At 37.4% G+C, this 16949-nt stretch overlaps 1 protein-coding gene across 4 annotated transcripts in view; it reads left to right on the top strand.

Annotated features, from left to right (window-relative positions):
- ADCY1 (adenylate cyclase 1) overlaps window positions 1-16949 on the top strand; it is a 163499-nt gene that overhangs the window by 138005 nt on the left and 8545 nt on the right. Inside the window, exons 18-22 of one of the 4 annotated variants that reach the window (XM_071553428.1) lie at window positions 1487-1601; window positions 3401-3525; window positions 4354-4411; window positions 5859-5934; window positions 7345-7356. In XM_071553428.1, coding sequence (XP_071409529.1) covers window positions 1487-1601; window positions 3401-3525; window positions 4354-4411; window positions 5859-5934; window position 7345 — 375 coding nt within the window. In that variant the 3' untranslated portion in view covers window positions 7346-7356. Of the gene's footprint in view, window positions 1-1486; window positions 1602-3400; window positions 3526-4353; window positions 4412-5858; window positions 12490-16949 lie in introns of those variants that run through there. The other 3 variants (XM_071553427.1, XM_071553426.1, XR_011697676.1) reach the window with 3 other exon arrangements.

Raw genomic sequence — 16949 nt, 5'->3', positions numbered from 1 at the left:
TGAATAAAACTAGGCTACTCCCTTTGTCCTCCAGACATTCAATATTTTTTCCTTTTCTGTTGGAACTTCAGCAACCAGCTATCAAAGCTTAATTCTTGTTCTTCCTTTTTCTTGGTGATGCTGGAAAAGAATACAGCTAACTAGTTTGACATTGCAAGAAGCAGAATGCCAGACATCCAACCAGGTGGATAAAAATATATTTCCCAAAATTTGAAACTGGCCCAAATTGGATTTTATAATTTTTTTGTTAGCACTTCTTTTTTTTTTTTTTTTTGTGAATTTCCCAGTCACATGAGGCAACCCTTTCAAACAGAGCAGAATAAAGCAAATAGCAACCGGTTTCTCAGGTTTGTCAGCCACGGTCAAGCACTGCATTTATAAAATCTCACTATGATGGCAAAAACTCAGCAAGCTTTCATCTCATGCCAGCTTCCACAGTCCTGTTGTGCAACGCCCTACTGAAGCTGCCACTGACCCTGCATTTCTTTCACCATATCCTACCTTTAGCCCACTTCCACTTTGCAAATCTGTTCAAAAATTCATATTTCTTATTCAAATAAGAGAAGAACATAAAAGCAATCATACTAAGTCACATCAAAGGTTTATTGTACAAACCTGTCTTAACTAACCAAAGGTAGATCCTGAGGGAAGGGCATGAGTTATGGGACAAATACACAAACCTCTCCTTTCCACTTGCTAATAATATGCTCTTTAAGAAATTCTGGAGTTACAGATAACGTTTTTTTACTACTTTGTAGCAAATATTTCTTGCATGAGTTTGAGTAGTTATATTAGAATCCTGTAGAGTTTTGGAATCCACAATATTCTCTGAAAAGGAGCTCCACAGTTTAATTAATTAGCCAGAAGTTGTAAAAATTATTTTCTTATGTTTGGGGTTTCATTGAAAAGTTGATACTTCAGCATTTCATTTGATCCCTTCTGGTTCTTTTCCTTTAGTTCATTTAGATACATTTTATAACAAATTCCTTCAGTTTGCCTGTAAATGAAAGAACATAGGGGTGTTCTGCATCTCACGGGATTAAACCTAACAGGAATTTTCTCAATGGGAACAGCATGCACCCCACGGAGCTGGGACCTAGCAAAAGCCCCAAAGGGAGAAGAGGGCAGAAACTATAGTTATTAATAATCATCAGGCAAAGTAGTTTTGTCAGAAAGCAGGTTTTATTCCCTGCCACACTCACAACAAACATTTGCAGCTCTCTAGCAACAGAACCACTTTACCACGGGAACTTTGCTTTCCATTCTTCCCAGAAATCAAAAAGAGAGAGACAAGAAAAAAATAGCACTCGAGAAAAGAATGCATGTGCTTTAGCTACCATCAAAAGTTTCCTTTCACAAACAGTAAAACTGGTTACATTCTTTTCCTAAGTCATCCATTCTGAGTTTTCCATTGTTTTTCACTTTGGTATTTCACGTGCCTTTCAGTACCATACAAATCTAATGTGCAATACTATTTTGTTTCTAGGCTAAAAAATCAATTTATTCCCATCTGAGTACACTGGCAGATTTTGCAATAGAGATGTTTGACGTTCTTGATGAAATCAACTATCAGTCCTACAATGACTTTGTCCTACGAGTTGGTAAGTCACGTTTCTACAATTATCACACAAGCAGAACATTGGTTTTTGTTGGCTTTTCCTGTGCCATCAGCAAAGGATTACCTGTCCTGCACTCATGACTAAAACTGAAAATTCTCCTTTAAAGAGAGGGTCACATTCACATAGAAGGTCAGCAGGCTGGATGGTGGGCATTAGTATTAAGGAATTACAATTGTGTCAAATTCTGATGTGTTTAGTTAATCTGTGCACCCCTAAAAGAAAACTGCATGACTAATTAAATGCAATATTATGAGTGTATCCAGTCTTGTGTCTTACACTGCTTTGCACTGCTAAACTGCTGAAAACTGGTTCTTACTGTACTTAGCTATTAAGTTCTATCTGCAAAAGTTTTGTTGGCATTAAAAGTGTGATGGGAGCTTTTTGTCTACAGATATCAAATCACCTTAATCAGTTCTATTTTTTCCAACAAATCCTCTGGTGTTCACAACACAACCCTTCCCATGCAATCCTTTACATGTTATTACATGTCTTAACACTCAGAGTCCTTTCTCATGGTCTTTGTAGAAATCAGGTTCCCCTCTTCCCCCTCTTCCCTGCACCCTGCTCCTCTTCAATGTTATTTCCACTTCTGTTCTTATTTCATTGCATATTCTAACACAGTTTTCTCCAGATTTTTTCTCCATATATTTTCATGGTTGAATTATGAAAATGGACTGGAGGTTGTTAGCAGTGGAAGATTGAGAAAGACATTGAAGACAGCAATAGGAGAGTTATATATCTTTGACCTCCTGTACATCCTAATAATTATAAACCCCAAATTTTCTTTGAACTCTCTTATAACTGGTCTTTCCAGGTTCACAAAGGATCAAAAATCTAAACCCCATTCTTCTGCATAACTTGCTTGGAAAAGCCCTCACACAGAGGGTTTAGTATTAGCAGCTCCTCAGGACACTCAGAAGGAACACCTTCAATTAACTTCCAAACAAGGTGCCAAATTCAGTCAGAAATGTAAAATCGAGCTCTGCAGTTTTCACAAAAAACATGTTTCAGCCATTTTCCATCCTTTAGCCTATTTCCTGGTCAGTTGTCTTGTACTAACAACAAATGCAACACGCTTCCCTTGCCCCAGTCCTTGTATCTTCCAAACCATTATTTCTGTTCCACTTGGAAAACTTCCATTAGAAGGCTTTCCATGTGCACCTGTAGTGGAAGTTGTAGGAAACAATTAAAGATCTTTAACAATTTGTCTTGTCTACAGGTAAACTCTGCACTACCACTGATTTTCTCCTTTTTTTTTTTAATAAGCAAAATCCACTAAAGAATCAATTTTTTTATGTTGTCTATCATAATGGATTTCCAATAAGATACCTTGAGGAACATCTTTGTTTTGTTTACAAACCTTTTACAAATACAGAAGCACAGTTGGTATTAATTTAAATAGGGAATCATAGAATATGCCGAGTTGGATGTGACCCATCAGGTTCAGCAAGTCCAACTGCTGTCCCTGCAAAGGACACCCCAAGAATCCCACTATGTGTCTGAAAGTGTTGCCCACATGCTGCTTGAAATCAGATAGGTTTGGTGCTCTGACCCTCCCTTGGGAAACCTGTTCCAGTGCCCAACCTCCCTTTGGGTGAAAAACCTTTCCCTGATATGTAACCTAAACCTTCCCTGACTCAGCTTCATTCTGTTAACATAAATTATGTCCTATGACCAGAAAAATTCTAAGGCGCTTGTGTTGAATCTGTTTTGCAGGATTCATTTTTTTCCTTGGATAATATGCTGTAGTGTATGAAACCAAACTCACTGTTTAATTTTAGGTATTAATGTTGGGCCGGTAGTGGCAGGAGTCATTGGAGCCAGAAGACCACAGTATGATATTTGGGGGAACACTGTAAATGTTGCCAGCAGGATGGATAGTACTGGTGTGCAGGGTAAAATTCAGGTGAGTGCATTCTAAGACAATTTTGCAACCTTTCCATACCTCCTGTTCTATATATGGTTACATTTTCAAGACCACTTAGAAAACACAGCCTCACTCAATCTTCTTATGAAAAGGGCAACACTCTCCAGATGACTCAGGCATCAGAGGTATAGTTGTTTTCCATCTTATACACTTCACTCCTTGGAGACAATGAAATCCCTAAATAAATCATTTCCCATTAGAAGAAAGTTCTCTGCTTCATTGCACACAGTTGGAGGCAAGCCTGGGAATGCTGACACTGCCTTGTACTGTAGAAATTTTGCCTGAATAAGACCTACAAGGAAAGGATTTATGTCTGTTTGCATCTTACTGCATTTTATGTAGCTTTAAAATTCCTTTGATACTTTGGATTGGAGAGGTGATGCAGACAGAGAGCATTGTTGTTCTGTTGAGGCTTGGCTAGAAGCTATGGTGTACCTCTCAAGAGCTTGATGAACTCTTGCAGTCATTTATCCAAAATACCTGTTTAATCTCCAGGGATCGAAAGGTCTTCTGCAGTAAATTACTGTCACTGGAACTGATCCAGCTTACAATTTTAGTATACATTTCTTTTGGACAGACCTTAATCTGGCTGTGTAATTATTCAGCTCAGGACCAGAAGTTTTGTTTCTCATATTCCAGTTTGATTGGTCCTCTTTATTTCTTTAAGAAAATTCTGAGTGAGCCTAAGAGAAGCTGTAGGTGCTTATCCATTCTGCTTATGCATATTTCACAACAGAAAAGTAAAATGGAGAGGAGTGAGCAGTTGCATGAACAGAAAACAGTAATAATATTTTTTTCTGTCTTCAGGTGACAGAAGAAGTTCAGCGGATATTAAAAAGGTGCAGTTACGAATTCGTGTGCAGAGGTAAAGTCAGTGTAAAGGGAAAAGGTGAAATGTTGACCTATTTCCTGGAAGGAAAGGTAGATGGAAATAATTCCCAAACACGGTCTTTAAACTTAGAGCGGAAAATGTACCCTTATGGGAGAGCAAACATTCAAACAAAACTGGGCACCAGCTGTCCGTCGGTGGCCTCAGTTGCTGGCTTTACTGCAAAACCTGGGCTTGGAGCAGGTCAAGCATCTGCCACTCACACAAATCAAACACTGCATTATCTTCCTTCTGTGCCAGCTGTGAAGGAGGCGTAGAGCAAAGGAGATGTGGTTGTGCCACTTGCAGTGAACTTGGAGAGCAACGGTGGCCTGAAGTTTTACCAAGAGGTCAGAGGTCATAGGCCATGGCATTAACCAAGGACCACTACAACCCAACCAAAGAGAACTTGGGGACTGTGTAATGAACTCTTGGGACGGAACATATAAGGGCTAGCAATTCTGTTGGGAAAAGTCAAAATGGGATTTTCTGGAAATGAGGAATATTTTCTTGGCATTTTTAAAGGATAGGTGAAAAAACTTAGATAAATGTGCAAGCAATCATTTATGTGTGTGTGTATATATATGTTTTAATCTATATATGCACATATACAAACAGTTCTGTGTAGACTTAATAGAGATTTATAGAGATAAACAAAAAATGTGTATTTATTTACACATCCACCTGCAGTGACATAGTAAAGAGATTTCTCTTTCTGTCATAGCCAGCATTGTTGGGCCTGGGATTAGGAAAGCTGCATTTAACCATGGAATGTGGGGCACCTGGAGACTCTCCGGGGGTACAGCAAGAGTTAGAGAAACTGTGCTCCCAGTGCATGAGTTGAAGCAATGAGAACAGTGTTTATTGTGCTGTCAATGGCAGGTCAATGAAGGCTGGATTCAGCTAATCACTAAACCCTATGTATTTTTAAAAATTCTTCTTGCATGCTCCAAAAAATTCCAAAAACTTCCAAAAAGCCCATAACACTAGGATATGAAGTAGGTAAACCACAGAGCTTAAAGTTTAGGCAGATAAACAATATATATCCTTTCCATTAAAAAAAAAATAGAAAAAAAAAAGGGTGGAAGAGTTTCGAACTTGCTGCCTCTTTGTAGGTCATTTGACTCTGTTCAAGGCAGAGGAGCCACCCTGCAAGCACAGCAATATGCTTATGCAATATAGAAACATTCCTTTATGTACAGTGCTGACTTTATTGAGGAGCAGAAGGATGGTATTATTTCAGGCTTTTAGAAATAGCACAAGTCCTGTGGCTCAGTTCCAGGATTTAGCTACACCTTTCTAAACAGCTTAAAGAATAGTTCTGTACTAGTGACAAACATGCTGTTGCTAGCTTTGTGACATCTTTATGTTTGCCAACAAGTTTTATATCTTAATTGATTTTTAAATTTATGCCACAGTTTTATTATATCTTGATTCTATCCAGGCTCACTCTTCAAAGCTGTAGAAAGCTATAATTCTGAGAAACAAGCACAGTCAGACTGCCCAAATGAGGAGCACTGGTAAGTGTGCCAGGAGAGCAAGGCCTGCTCTTAATCTGCAAAAAAGGGAGCATATTTTGACTGCTTTTTCTTTTAATACAGCCCACATCCTGTTGTTCATGGTTTCATCTTGAAATGCTGATCTGGATATGAAATGTGGAGTGCATCTCTGTATTTGAGGTGGGGGCAGTTGAAGGTCATCCTGCTGAGTGACATGTACTCCATGGACAGGTGCCATACTGTCCTGATGGGGATTCACAGACTAACTAACCTCCCTGCTTTCCAAAAAAAAGACTAAAAACTTTACATGGGCTAAAAACATGCAAAAACTTCCTTTTAACAAAGAAAATAATCCCCACTTCCCCCCAGAAAACTTAAGACCGAAAACCAACAACACCACCAAGAAAATGAAAAACCCCAGAAGTTTTCCAGATTCTACAATAGAAAACTTGCACATATTAGATGCCACATTTCCCTTTAGTGAGCCTATTTTATTGCAAATTTCAGTGGAAAGATTCTGAGTGATTCTTCTGCAATCAGCTTCTGCTATGGAGCAGTCGCTGTTTCTGTTAAAAGTATATGGACAAATACTGTGTCAGCAAATGCAAATGGTTAAAGAAACGTTACAGGAATTTCTGTTCTCCATGTAGCCACCTCAGTCTACTGGAGAACTCCAGTGGCTTTCAGCAGGGTTTTTAATTAATTTTTATGTACCCTGTCAGCTAGGTGCTTCATTACAAAGCTAGCAAAATTAGTGTTGTGATTAAAGTGACTATAAAAAACTGAGAACTGCTTCCTAAGTGTCCTGTACAGGGTATATCAGGCTGGTTGATCTGTAGAGAGTCACTGCATTTATTTATCTCCCTAATAGCTATCCAGGTCACAGCTATGTTTCTAGAATAATTTATTTCTAGTTTTGAGGCATTCAAAGCCATTTAAATAAATACATGTAGAGAATACAGATATAAAAGAACAAATATTTACATAATTAAACTGAATAAGTGGTATTCATGTAAAGCATACTGCATATTTATGTTGTCTAATTAGCTCATAAGAACTAAATTATCATGCAGGTAAGTTAATTGTTTAACCAAGTTGGAAAGTATTATGTGCAATAGAATTAATGACTCAGTTCCATTCACAAAGATCTCATGCTGTACAGTTTTGGAATCAGTGAATTTTGCATAATTTCACTGATATTAATAGAATAAAAGCATCTTCAGGTCTTATCAGCAGATCTGTTAGTAAATGAACACCAAATAAACCCATTGACCAGCCTAAAAGCTTGCAATGGAATTATGTATTTGTTGTTCTTTTTATTAGGCTTAAGATATAGGCATCTTGCCATTGTTTCTTTGATCACTAAATGGACAGTGAGCAGAAATATATTGTCCCTTTTGCTAATATTTTTGTGACTGTTCTCATTCACAGACCCATTCCCAGCCTGCTAATGTCACTGGAAGATCATGTAGCAAGGTAAAATTGGATTATTCACGTTAACATTTTAAAAGATTAGCAGGTGTTAGTAGAAAATGTCCAAAGATCTTCTAAGCAACCCCAGTGCCATAGGCAGGGACACCTTTCAATAGACCAGGTTAACATCCTACTTATTAAGTTCATAATCATTTAACATCATTATCCTATCATTAATGTTTTCCATATATTTGTTATGGTGGTTGTTGCTGGTTTTACTGTGGGGAAAACTGTATGTTACTATGTAGTCCTGGAGTAAGCAGTACAAAGTCATGAAAAAAGTTCAGGAAAGGCACAAATTAGTAAAAATCATGTGAAAATGATAGTCAAGAGTTCAGCAGTACTTTGAACAGGGAAATCTAAATGCCCATTGAAATCATGATATAATGAAACTGTGATCTCACCTTTATGCTTTTCCTCCCTACTGATATAATTTTCCCCATTTTCCTGTTCTGTGTAATACTTTTTTTCATTTCAGCTCTTGTGTGACAACTTTAAATGACATATTTAATCTCTCTGCTCTTCTGCATTCTTTGACATGTTCAGTAAGTTTTACATGTGGAAAGAAAGGGAAATATACATGGAAGTAATACTTCCAAAAACCCATAATTGCACATTTTTTGCCAATTTAGAGAAGCTTGTAATCAAATTTTTTTTGACAATTGACTTAAGATGGTATGTGGGATTTGTATTGTGCCCACCTTAATGCATGCAGTTGTGTTTCCCATGTTACCTATATTAATTTCCTGGTCAAGCTCTGTAACTTTTGCCTGGGTGATCTTGCTGTAGCCCCATCAAGGAGCCAGCTCTGCACCACAGCAACCAACAGTCCCTTACATTTATCTGAGGATAGTAACATGATGCATTGTGGGCAGGATAGCCTCCTGTACTTCTGTTCACTGTTTTGTGCAGCTGTTAGCTTGAAACAATTAACAGATATAAGCCTACAACCAAGTGATGCCATCTTGGCATGTCAATGTCTGTCAATAGAAAGCACAATATTTCACATCCCGTTTGCACGTTTTCTCTTTCAGATAATAGTAATAATGGTAGTTTTTCATTCTTTATATAAGGATATAAGTATCAGATATCTTTAGTCTTGGGAGCTAATTTCTAAGTGTTCCTATACTACCTTTATCTTTAAATGATTTTTTAATTATTATTCTCTGCTGAGATTGCAGACTGGTGTTCCATGGAATTACTGGCTAGATATTTCCAAACCTATTCCATTTGCATTGACTAGAAAACTATTTTACCCAGCCTGTAAAATGCATCTGTTTTTGTAGCTGCTTCCCACTGTGGCAAGTCACACTCCCTTATCTTCACCAAAACACATGTGAATTCTCCCTTGCTTTCTTTAGGTGAGACTGAGAGCTAAAAGCTTCAGCTTATTAGGGCTGAATCTGCATCCCTTATATACCCACAAGGCCTGCAGCAATCACCAGGAGTTTAGCATTCTTGTGAAGGTCAGGAGTTGAGCTTCTGTAGGCCAAGTTCTGCTTTGGATTATAACAAAGTTTTGTGTCGGTACTGAACAGAACATTTTACAACACTGTAACCAAGACTAGGTCATGCGCCTAAACTTTCACACTTTTGCCTGTAATTTATCTGTAGGGCAAAATAAACTACTTGGGAGTCACTGTTTTAAGGGAAATAGTGTATGATCTGTGCCATTTCAGTGCTTGAAGGAGTCTGAACACATTACTAGGTAGCGTGAATCATTTTCATTGGATTCCTGCTTGTAGCAGAAACAAGGCATTTTCTTTACATCAGCAAGTACAGATTCTGTGTATTCTGCCCAGGCAGGAGGACTATTTAGCCATAATGTTCTTTCAAGTTAAGAGTTTTGTATTACAGTGAAAACCAACATTTTTTAATTTGTGATAAACCTGTATTATAATGCCTTATTTATTTTTAATCTTGTACAGTGTTACAAAACAACAGAAAACATTGGCCTTTCATGTATTATTCACTTTAAAAGATGTATTGTACTATGAAATTTTGTAAATAGTTTTAGCTTGGACAGGTTATTGCATGTACACTTGTATAAAAAGAGACAAAAAGGCACACTTTTAAAAAAAATTAATGATTTTTGTAAGAGACATTTTACATGTGCATGGAGATTATATATCCTTTGAAAATGAACGTCCCTTTGGTTTTCAGTGAAATCTACTGCATGCCATTCATGCCTGACTTCAGTAAAACAAAACAAAACAGTAAGTTTTCCTAAATGTTTTTGATATATCACTTCTGGCACAGTTAATCCACTAGTTGCATGTGCATTCAGCAAATCAAAATGCAAACAGCAAATAAAGATGAAAAATAACTTAATGATTGTGATCTGCCAACCTCAGTGTTCCAAGGTCCATAACGCAGTATATGAAAAGTGTCATCAACATCTAAGCTGTCTTGACAAGGTACCTTCTGGTCATTAGAAGCAATAAACTACTTACTGTAATATAAAAAGCAAACAGATATTCTAGTTCATAATGATGTAATATCTGACATTAAATGGGATTGTCTGATACTGCATTTGATGTAGTATACTTGTCAAGAAGGACCAAGTGTCGAATCCGCCATTGCTGTATGCAGGTGCAACACTATGGAAGGAAAAGGTGAATTTGGCCCATTGATGTTACCCAGAGTATATTTCTAATGTGGTAATAAGTTATTGTATGTGCAAAGTACATCATGCAAATAGGTCATTTTCCTGAATACATACATATGTATATATATGTGTGTGTGTGTGTGTGTGTGTATATATATATATATATATATACACACATATAAAGTAATTTTGATGCCTTAGTTCACTTAGTTTGTTTCATTTTCCAAAGAGTTTCTATGGCTAAGCAGAAAGTATTTAACAAACTATTAGGGGAAAGTTCATTGGGTTTATCTGGCTTTGAGTCATACAGGTTCTGTGCTGATGCCACACTTACAGTGTTGCCTCCCTTAGTCATCACAGCCTAACCCACAGTTTGAGGCACATATCAGCTGGTGACATACGAATAAGAAATCAATATCCATTCCTCTATCTGATTTTTTTCATAATGCTGCTGAACAAAACTTTAAATTCTGGAGGTATTTTGCATGCCTCATTTTTAAAGTTGTCATATCTATGTCACTACAACTCAGGATTTCTTCTGAAATTACATATACATATCATAAATGAGGAGTATTGGAGGAGCATAACACTGAGTCTGGTGGACTGTGAATACTTTCTGCTTTGGATAAGGACTTCTTGTGTTTTACAATTTGAGCTAGTTTTATAATAGGACTCAGAAATCCGTTAATTAGTTTGTTTGATCAGGTGACAGTTGGGTTAATTAAGCAGTACAGCTTCTGCAAGTACTTTTGTTCTTCTAAATTAAGATACTTATTCATACAGGATAGCCCTGCTGCCTGCATACACAAACCACCACCTTGTACTGACAATTGGCTTCATTCCAATAGTTAAGGGTTTCTAACAGTCTAACTTCTTTCAAATTCAGTGGGGTTTACATCTCAGTGTAGCATAATTATGGTGAATAATGACAATCTGGACACTGCTTCTCTACCTTAGCTCTGTTTACGATTGGCTTTTTCCAGACCTCTGTGTGGGCTATTTTTAGCTCTTTGTTCCTTTTAATTTCACCTCTCACTGAGTTTTCAGGCCAAATCTAAATCACTAATAAATACAGTACTGTAAATAAATATAAAAACTACTTATAAGGGAGGGGCTGCCTCTTGTTCTTTAATTACTCCTTAAAATATCATGCTTCTTGCATGGCCTGCTGTGACTTACAGTCTGATAGGTACAAGGATAAGAACAAGGAAAGAAGAAAAAAAATAAGGACAAAGTTAGCAAGAGTACAAAATTTAAAAAATAATAATAATAAAAAAAGAAGCCAGGATGATAGCAGTTGCTGAAAGAAAAAGGTGAAAAGCCATTATTCCTTTGGAAGTTGGTGGTAAAACTCTTAGTGGCATGGGACAGGTCTGGAGTATCTGAGCTGGCAGAGTATTCAACCAGATTCATAGTGCAACAAAAATAAGGCTTGTGTTTAACTGCATGGCCAGATCCATTTCCAAACTTTTGTGTCAGTTCACATTTACAAGTGTCCAAGATCACTTGGTGAACTACTTTCAGAATTTCAGAAGGAATTATTGGAAATAGTTGGAGGTTGTCACCTTTAATGCCTATTTTCTGATAATGAAGAAGCACCTTGAAGTTTGAATTAGCATTGGTTAACGTACATACCATATGTGCTGCAAGGACTTGGTTTTGCTTGTGCCTTACTGCATGTGGGAGGATCCATTTTTTTCTATTAGGATCCCTGGTTTATGCCTTCTGTGGCATCAGATGTGTCACACCTGCATAAAACTGAAGGAATAAACAGTGCTGCATCACTGTGAAGATTTTTACTAATTCCTTTCCTACTTTGGTTTACTATCAACACAGCTCTGTGGATGCAAGGAGTGCTCCAATTCTTTGTGGAGGGTACTCATATATGTGGTTCCAAGCTAAACAAGAACAGATTTCCTGAAAAGCTCAGCACACATAGTGAGCCCAATTCTGTAGAACATCTGTCCAGATAATTTGGAGCAACTTTGAAAAACTTGGCTGCCCTCCTGTTCAGAACAGGCTTATGCAACACGTTGACTAAAAACATCCAGGACACTTGCCTACAGCTTGTTAAGTGTGCTGTTACCTTTGCTAGGTGTAGGTTGGCCTGCTGAGAGTAAAGCAGCTAACAGTTCTTGTGGGCTTTAATTACTGCAGTTGTGCGCACTATCGTGTCTTACTTTCAAGTGCCTCACCTGTCAATAGTGGCATCAGTTATGAAAAATTTCAGCTGGCACATTGAAGTTATTTGGGTGATTTCTCCTGTCTTTTGCTCCTTAGTGCACATAGGTGTAAAGGTTTTCTCTTCTTGGGCTTCAAATGCTATTTGGCAATATATCAAGAATTTTCAGTGAAATGTAGATGAAAATTAATTACCTCTGTTATCACAAAATTGCTTCATAATGATTATATTTTTAACTGCTACAGAAGAAATACTTCTTTTCTTCAAATTCCTGTTTCTTTACGCAGCATTACTATGGTTCAATTAGGAAAAAGTGATAACACCTAGACAAAGCACATGATGAGTTTCTTTTCTGCATCCAGGCAGCTGATCACTACACAGAGGGAGCTTTGAAAAACGTTACAGAATACAATGACAGCAATTCTTTTAGAGTTAGTGGTGTAAAAAACAGAATCTAAGAGCAGTTACCATTTCTAACATAATTAACTTGATATAGAGAATCTCAGAGCAGTGATACTATTTTCAGTAAAATTCTGACAGAGGTTAAAAACATCTTGGAGGTTCTTTTTCCATAATATCCTTGTTGTGTAAATTTTTCTGTGTACAAATCATTGGTTTGTACACAGAATGTAGATAATGGTGCAAAACAGTAATAATACACACTTTTCACAGTTTCAAGGAGATTCAGTCAAATTTGACCCATCTCTTAAAATTCCTATGGCTAAAACTCGTGTAGTAACCAGCACCTTCTGGATTTTATCCTTCTGCTAAGTCCTTGTATTCTTGCTGTCTGGAGGTTAATTTCAGTCCTTCTGGTATATCATTATAGGTTCTGCTTGGAAATAAGTATTTTTCCAGTCTGTTAATTCAAAAGATTTTAGTGTTTTATAATTAATGTTCAGCAGCCTAAGGTAGGAAGCAAAAGAACGCATGACACATGTGTTCTACAGTCAAAATTAGCCTGCTGATACATGACGACAGAGTACATTGTAGGCTTATCCATAATTTTAAGCATCCTGTATATATTTAAGTGTGATAAATACCAAAGCACTAAGAGAAGAAGCTAGGCATAGCTACCTGCCTCTTAACACCACGTAAGTCTTCTTCAGACACAAAAATATGACCTGCAACTTGTTAACAAATTTAGGTGCCCCTTGTACCCTTAACTCACCTTCAATGTGCCATGATGTATTTGTTTAGGTGTTTACTGTCCACTCAGGCCTGCTTTACTATCTCCTTCTATAGGTCCTCCATTACATGGTTGTCAAACTTCTTATTTTTCAAAAAGAAAATATATTTTTTTTAAAAGTAGATTTTTTCATATAATAGATGCTTGGGGAAAAGAAACAGCTTTGAAATAATCTGGTTAGGAAGCAGTACATGTGACAGCAACCCCGAAAGGGCAAATAACTTACCCTGTGGTGGGTGCAGGCACCAGCAGCTGGCAATAAGCTGGGCAGTGAGGCTTCAACCTGCCAGCAGCAGGCAGAGCAACATCTCTGCTTGTGGGCCCAAAGAAGAGACACAGATAAGCAAGAGTGGGGTAGCCTAATTCATACTCCCTTAGCAGTTTACCAAACCTGTGCAAACCTATTTCAAGAGCAGTCATGTTCTGTGTGCTTAGATACCACTCTGTATTAAAATATTAGAGTGAGGAAAGATGCAGTTGCAAGGTATTATAAGGCTGGTTGAACTGGAACAAGAACAGTCTTACCAGCTGCTTAACCTATAGACGTTTGCAGCAAATTCTGCATTGTTTCTGAGCCATCTTGAGTATTTATTTGGACTTTGTGGAAAAAGAATTAATTGCATCCAGTAGAGATAATCCATTCCTCAAAGAGAAAACCAAATGTATTCTTCTATTTAATTGGCATAAAAGGTTTCAGTAGAATTTTTATTCAGGTTTACAACCCAATAAAAATAATGAAAATATTAAATTTAATGATTATTGAATTGTTAGACTAGGTCTTATTCTAGTGTCTGTTCTTCTCCCACTGATGTTAAATAGGGTATTACCAGTGACTTCAAAGGGACCAGGAGGAGGCCTACTGTATCACAAAAGAAACATCTACATAGGTAAAATGAATAGGCCTAACTGTAAGGAATGAACTTGTAAGTCAAGATGTCATTATTCCAACTATTACAGCCCACTGAACCTATAAATAATCTTTTTATCTTTATAGCTATACATTATATATATATATGTATGTATATACATAGTACAATACAATAACTTAACACTGGGTAACTTCTAATGATAGATTTGCATTAATAATACGGGTCTATTTTTATGTAAATAGAATATTGTAGAGTATCTTCCAGTCTTTTTCAGGATTGTTAAATTGAGAAGAGCAATTGAATATTTGTCCTATTTTTATGTTAAAAAGTGAATGGACTGAAATGTTAAATGTGAATGTAAATTTCTTATTGCAACTTTTATACTGAGTGTTTGCACTATTATAATTTCTGCAATCTAATTAAAAATAAAGGAAAAAAACATTGCTTGAATAAACAGCTGTTTGAGATTATAGTTTTGGTTTTGGTCTGGCTTTTGGTGGGGGGGAAGGGACTGCTGTTTGGGATTTATTTTGTTTTTGTTTTTGTGGGTTTTTTTTAAATCAAGCTGCATTCATTATTCTGTACCAACCTGCCTTTCAGAGGGTCCAGCTGCAACTTCTCAGTTTTAAGGCTAAGAACATGCCTCTAGAAATCCCCCAGTTTTGCTTTCAGAACTGCTTTCAAATAAAGGATCTCATGGGAACAATTTGGCTCCCTTTGAAGTCCTATAGATTTTCTGCATTGACCACCATGGAAGCCAGCTTGGGCCAAGTGTGCCATTCATTGTGGAAGCAGAGGAGAGTAAACGTGCAATATCTGGCAAAATACCAGCTACATAGACCAGAATAAGGGAAAGGAAGCTCATCTCTTGCTTTTCACAAGGCAGAAATAATTACTCAGCCTGGGTCAATCATACATTTTGTAGGCAGTTTATATTGTGCAAGAGACAGAGCCAACCTGAGTGCAAAAATGCATATGTTAATTTGATTTAAAAACTGAGTTGTATAAGGTAACATGCCTCACAAGAGACTCATTAAGCTTGGGTAATTCAAATAATTTCATTGTACCACTTCCAAATGACAGCAGACTCACATCTGCCCAGCTCAGAGCAGAAGCAGATATGCTCAGATGCATCATCCCTGTCTGTGCAGATATGGGGGTTTCCTTCCAAGTGCTGGACAAAGTCTCCACAGCTGTTGTTCTTGCAGGTTAGAAAATACAATGTGAGTTGTACAGAATTAATATGTTGACAAGGACTGTGATGGAACTGTTCTGGGCTTGCCATTACATCAGTGAGAAGTGTTTGAGACCATATGTAGCCATTTTTTGCTTTGTCTTTCCCCTCTGAAAGACAGCATGCCAGATCTTCGTAAGTGTCAAGCAGAATAACTCTGCTAAAGTCAAAAGGACATAAAATGAAAATTCATCTTTCATTGCATCTATTCTGCCATATTGGTACTTTAAGGCTTTCTCTTAATACTAAAATGTGCAACCCTCCCGGTGGTGTTTTGGGGGATTTTATGTACATAAATACACCCACAGCTATTTATACTTGTGTATAAAATATGTACACTCACACACATGTATGTTAACGAGATAGTGAAAGTTCTGGATTAATGGCTCTGGTCATTACTTGGAAACATTTTTCTGCCATGCTCAATTACACAGCTGAATCCCTTCAGAAACAGTATGAGAATTTGTTTTGCTTCAAGAATGAGGCAGTATCAGCGTTAGATGGCTTATATCCTCTGGAGGCACTTTTGGTCATGAGGAATTCCAGAGAGACTGCATTCTGTAACATAAACCACCAAGGACTGAAACTGGGATTCTTGTCCAAAAATATTACCAGAGGATATTGTCGATTTGAAACAGGCAGAAGGGGAGAATAGAAAATGAGAACATTGTGTACATTGCCTGTTGTGTACATTGGTGCATTGCCATTGTATCTATGTCAAAGTCTCAGTTTTGCAGCCATTCCCCTAGAGCAATGGATCACCTAACGCCCTGTTTCTTCTGGCAGAACATGATGTTCAATGGAAGGAGGAAACAATTATACAGGTATCAGTCATGGACCATATTCTTGTTTGGGCCATTCTCGTTTGGGCCATTTTGATGGGAAAAAAAAAAGTCATAGTTGTAAAGTGAGCCATGTAGTAGAACTTGTCTGTAGCAATTTTGGCTCTCATTAAACCCACTGAACTGTGAAGAGAGCATTTAACGATGGGGGTCTTGGGGTATAGTCAGGCTATTTAGGAGTCCTGATTGATCCTAAACATCCAGTTCTGCGCAGATTATTTCTGCTATCAACTTCAGTGGTACTTTGTGTAGGTTTTCAGGCTCAAAGGTCAGAGAACAGAAACTAACTTTTAATTTTACATGAATATGAGCCTCCCAGACTTATGCTGTTCCTATATTTATAACTAGACTTTGGTTGACTGTTATTAGATTTAGGCATAGAAAGCTAGTCATCACTATAATGAATTTTTACCTTTACAGAGCATAGACTGAAGATGCCAATGATGGCTTTCATAGAGGCAGTATAACATATCAAGTACTACACCATCACAGATGAAGCAGATGATTTTCCCTACCAGAAATGCTCTGCTTCACTAAGTCAGTGGTACTCTGATGAATTCATTAGCTTTCCTTCATCTCAGACCACCTGGGGATTCATCTGCACAATTCTAGTGCAACAAGAAAGAACCATTGATACTC

Source organism: Pithys albifrons, chromosome 4 (genome assembly GCF_047495875.1).
Source record: "Pithys albifrons albifrons isolate INPA30051 chromosome 4, PitAlb_v1, whole genome shotgun sequence".
Classification (NCBI taxonomy): Eukaryota; Metazoa; Chordata; class Aves; order Passeriformes; family Thamnophilidae; genus Pithys; species Pithys albifrons.
The sequence above is the reverse complement of the archived record's forward strand: the minus strand, read 5'-3'. Positions and strand labels throughout refer to the sequence as shown.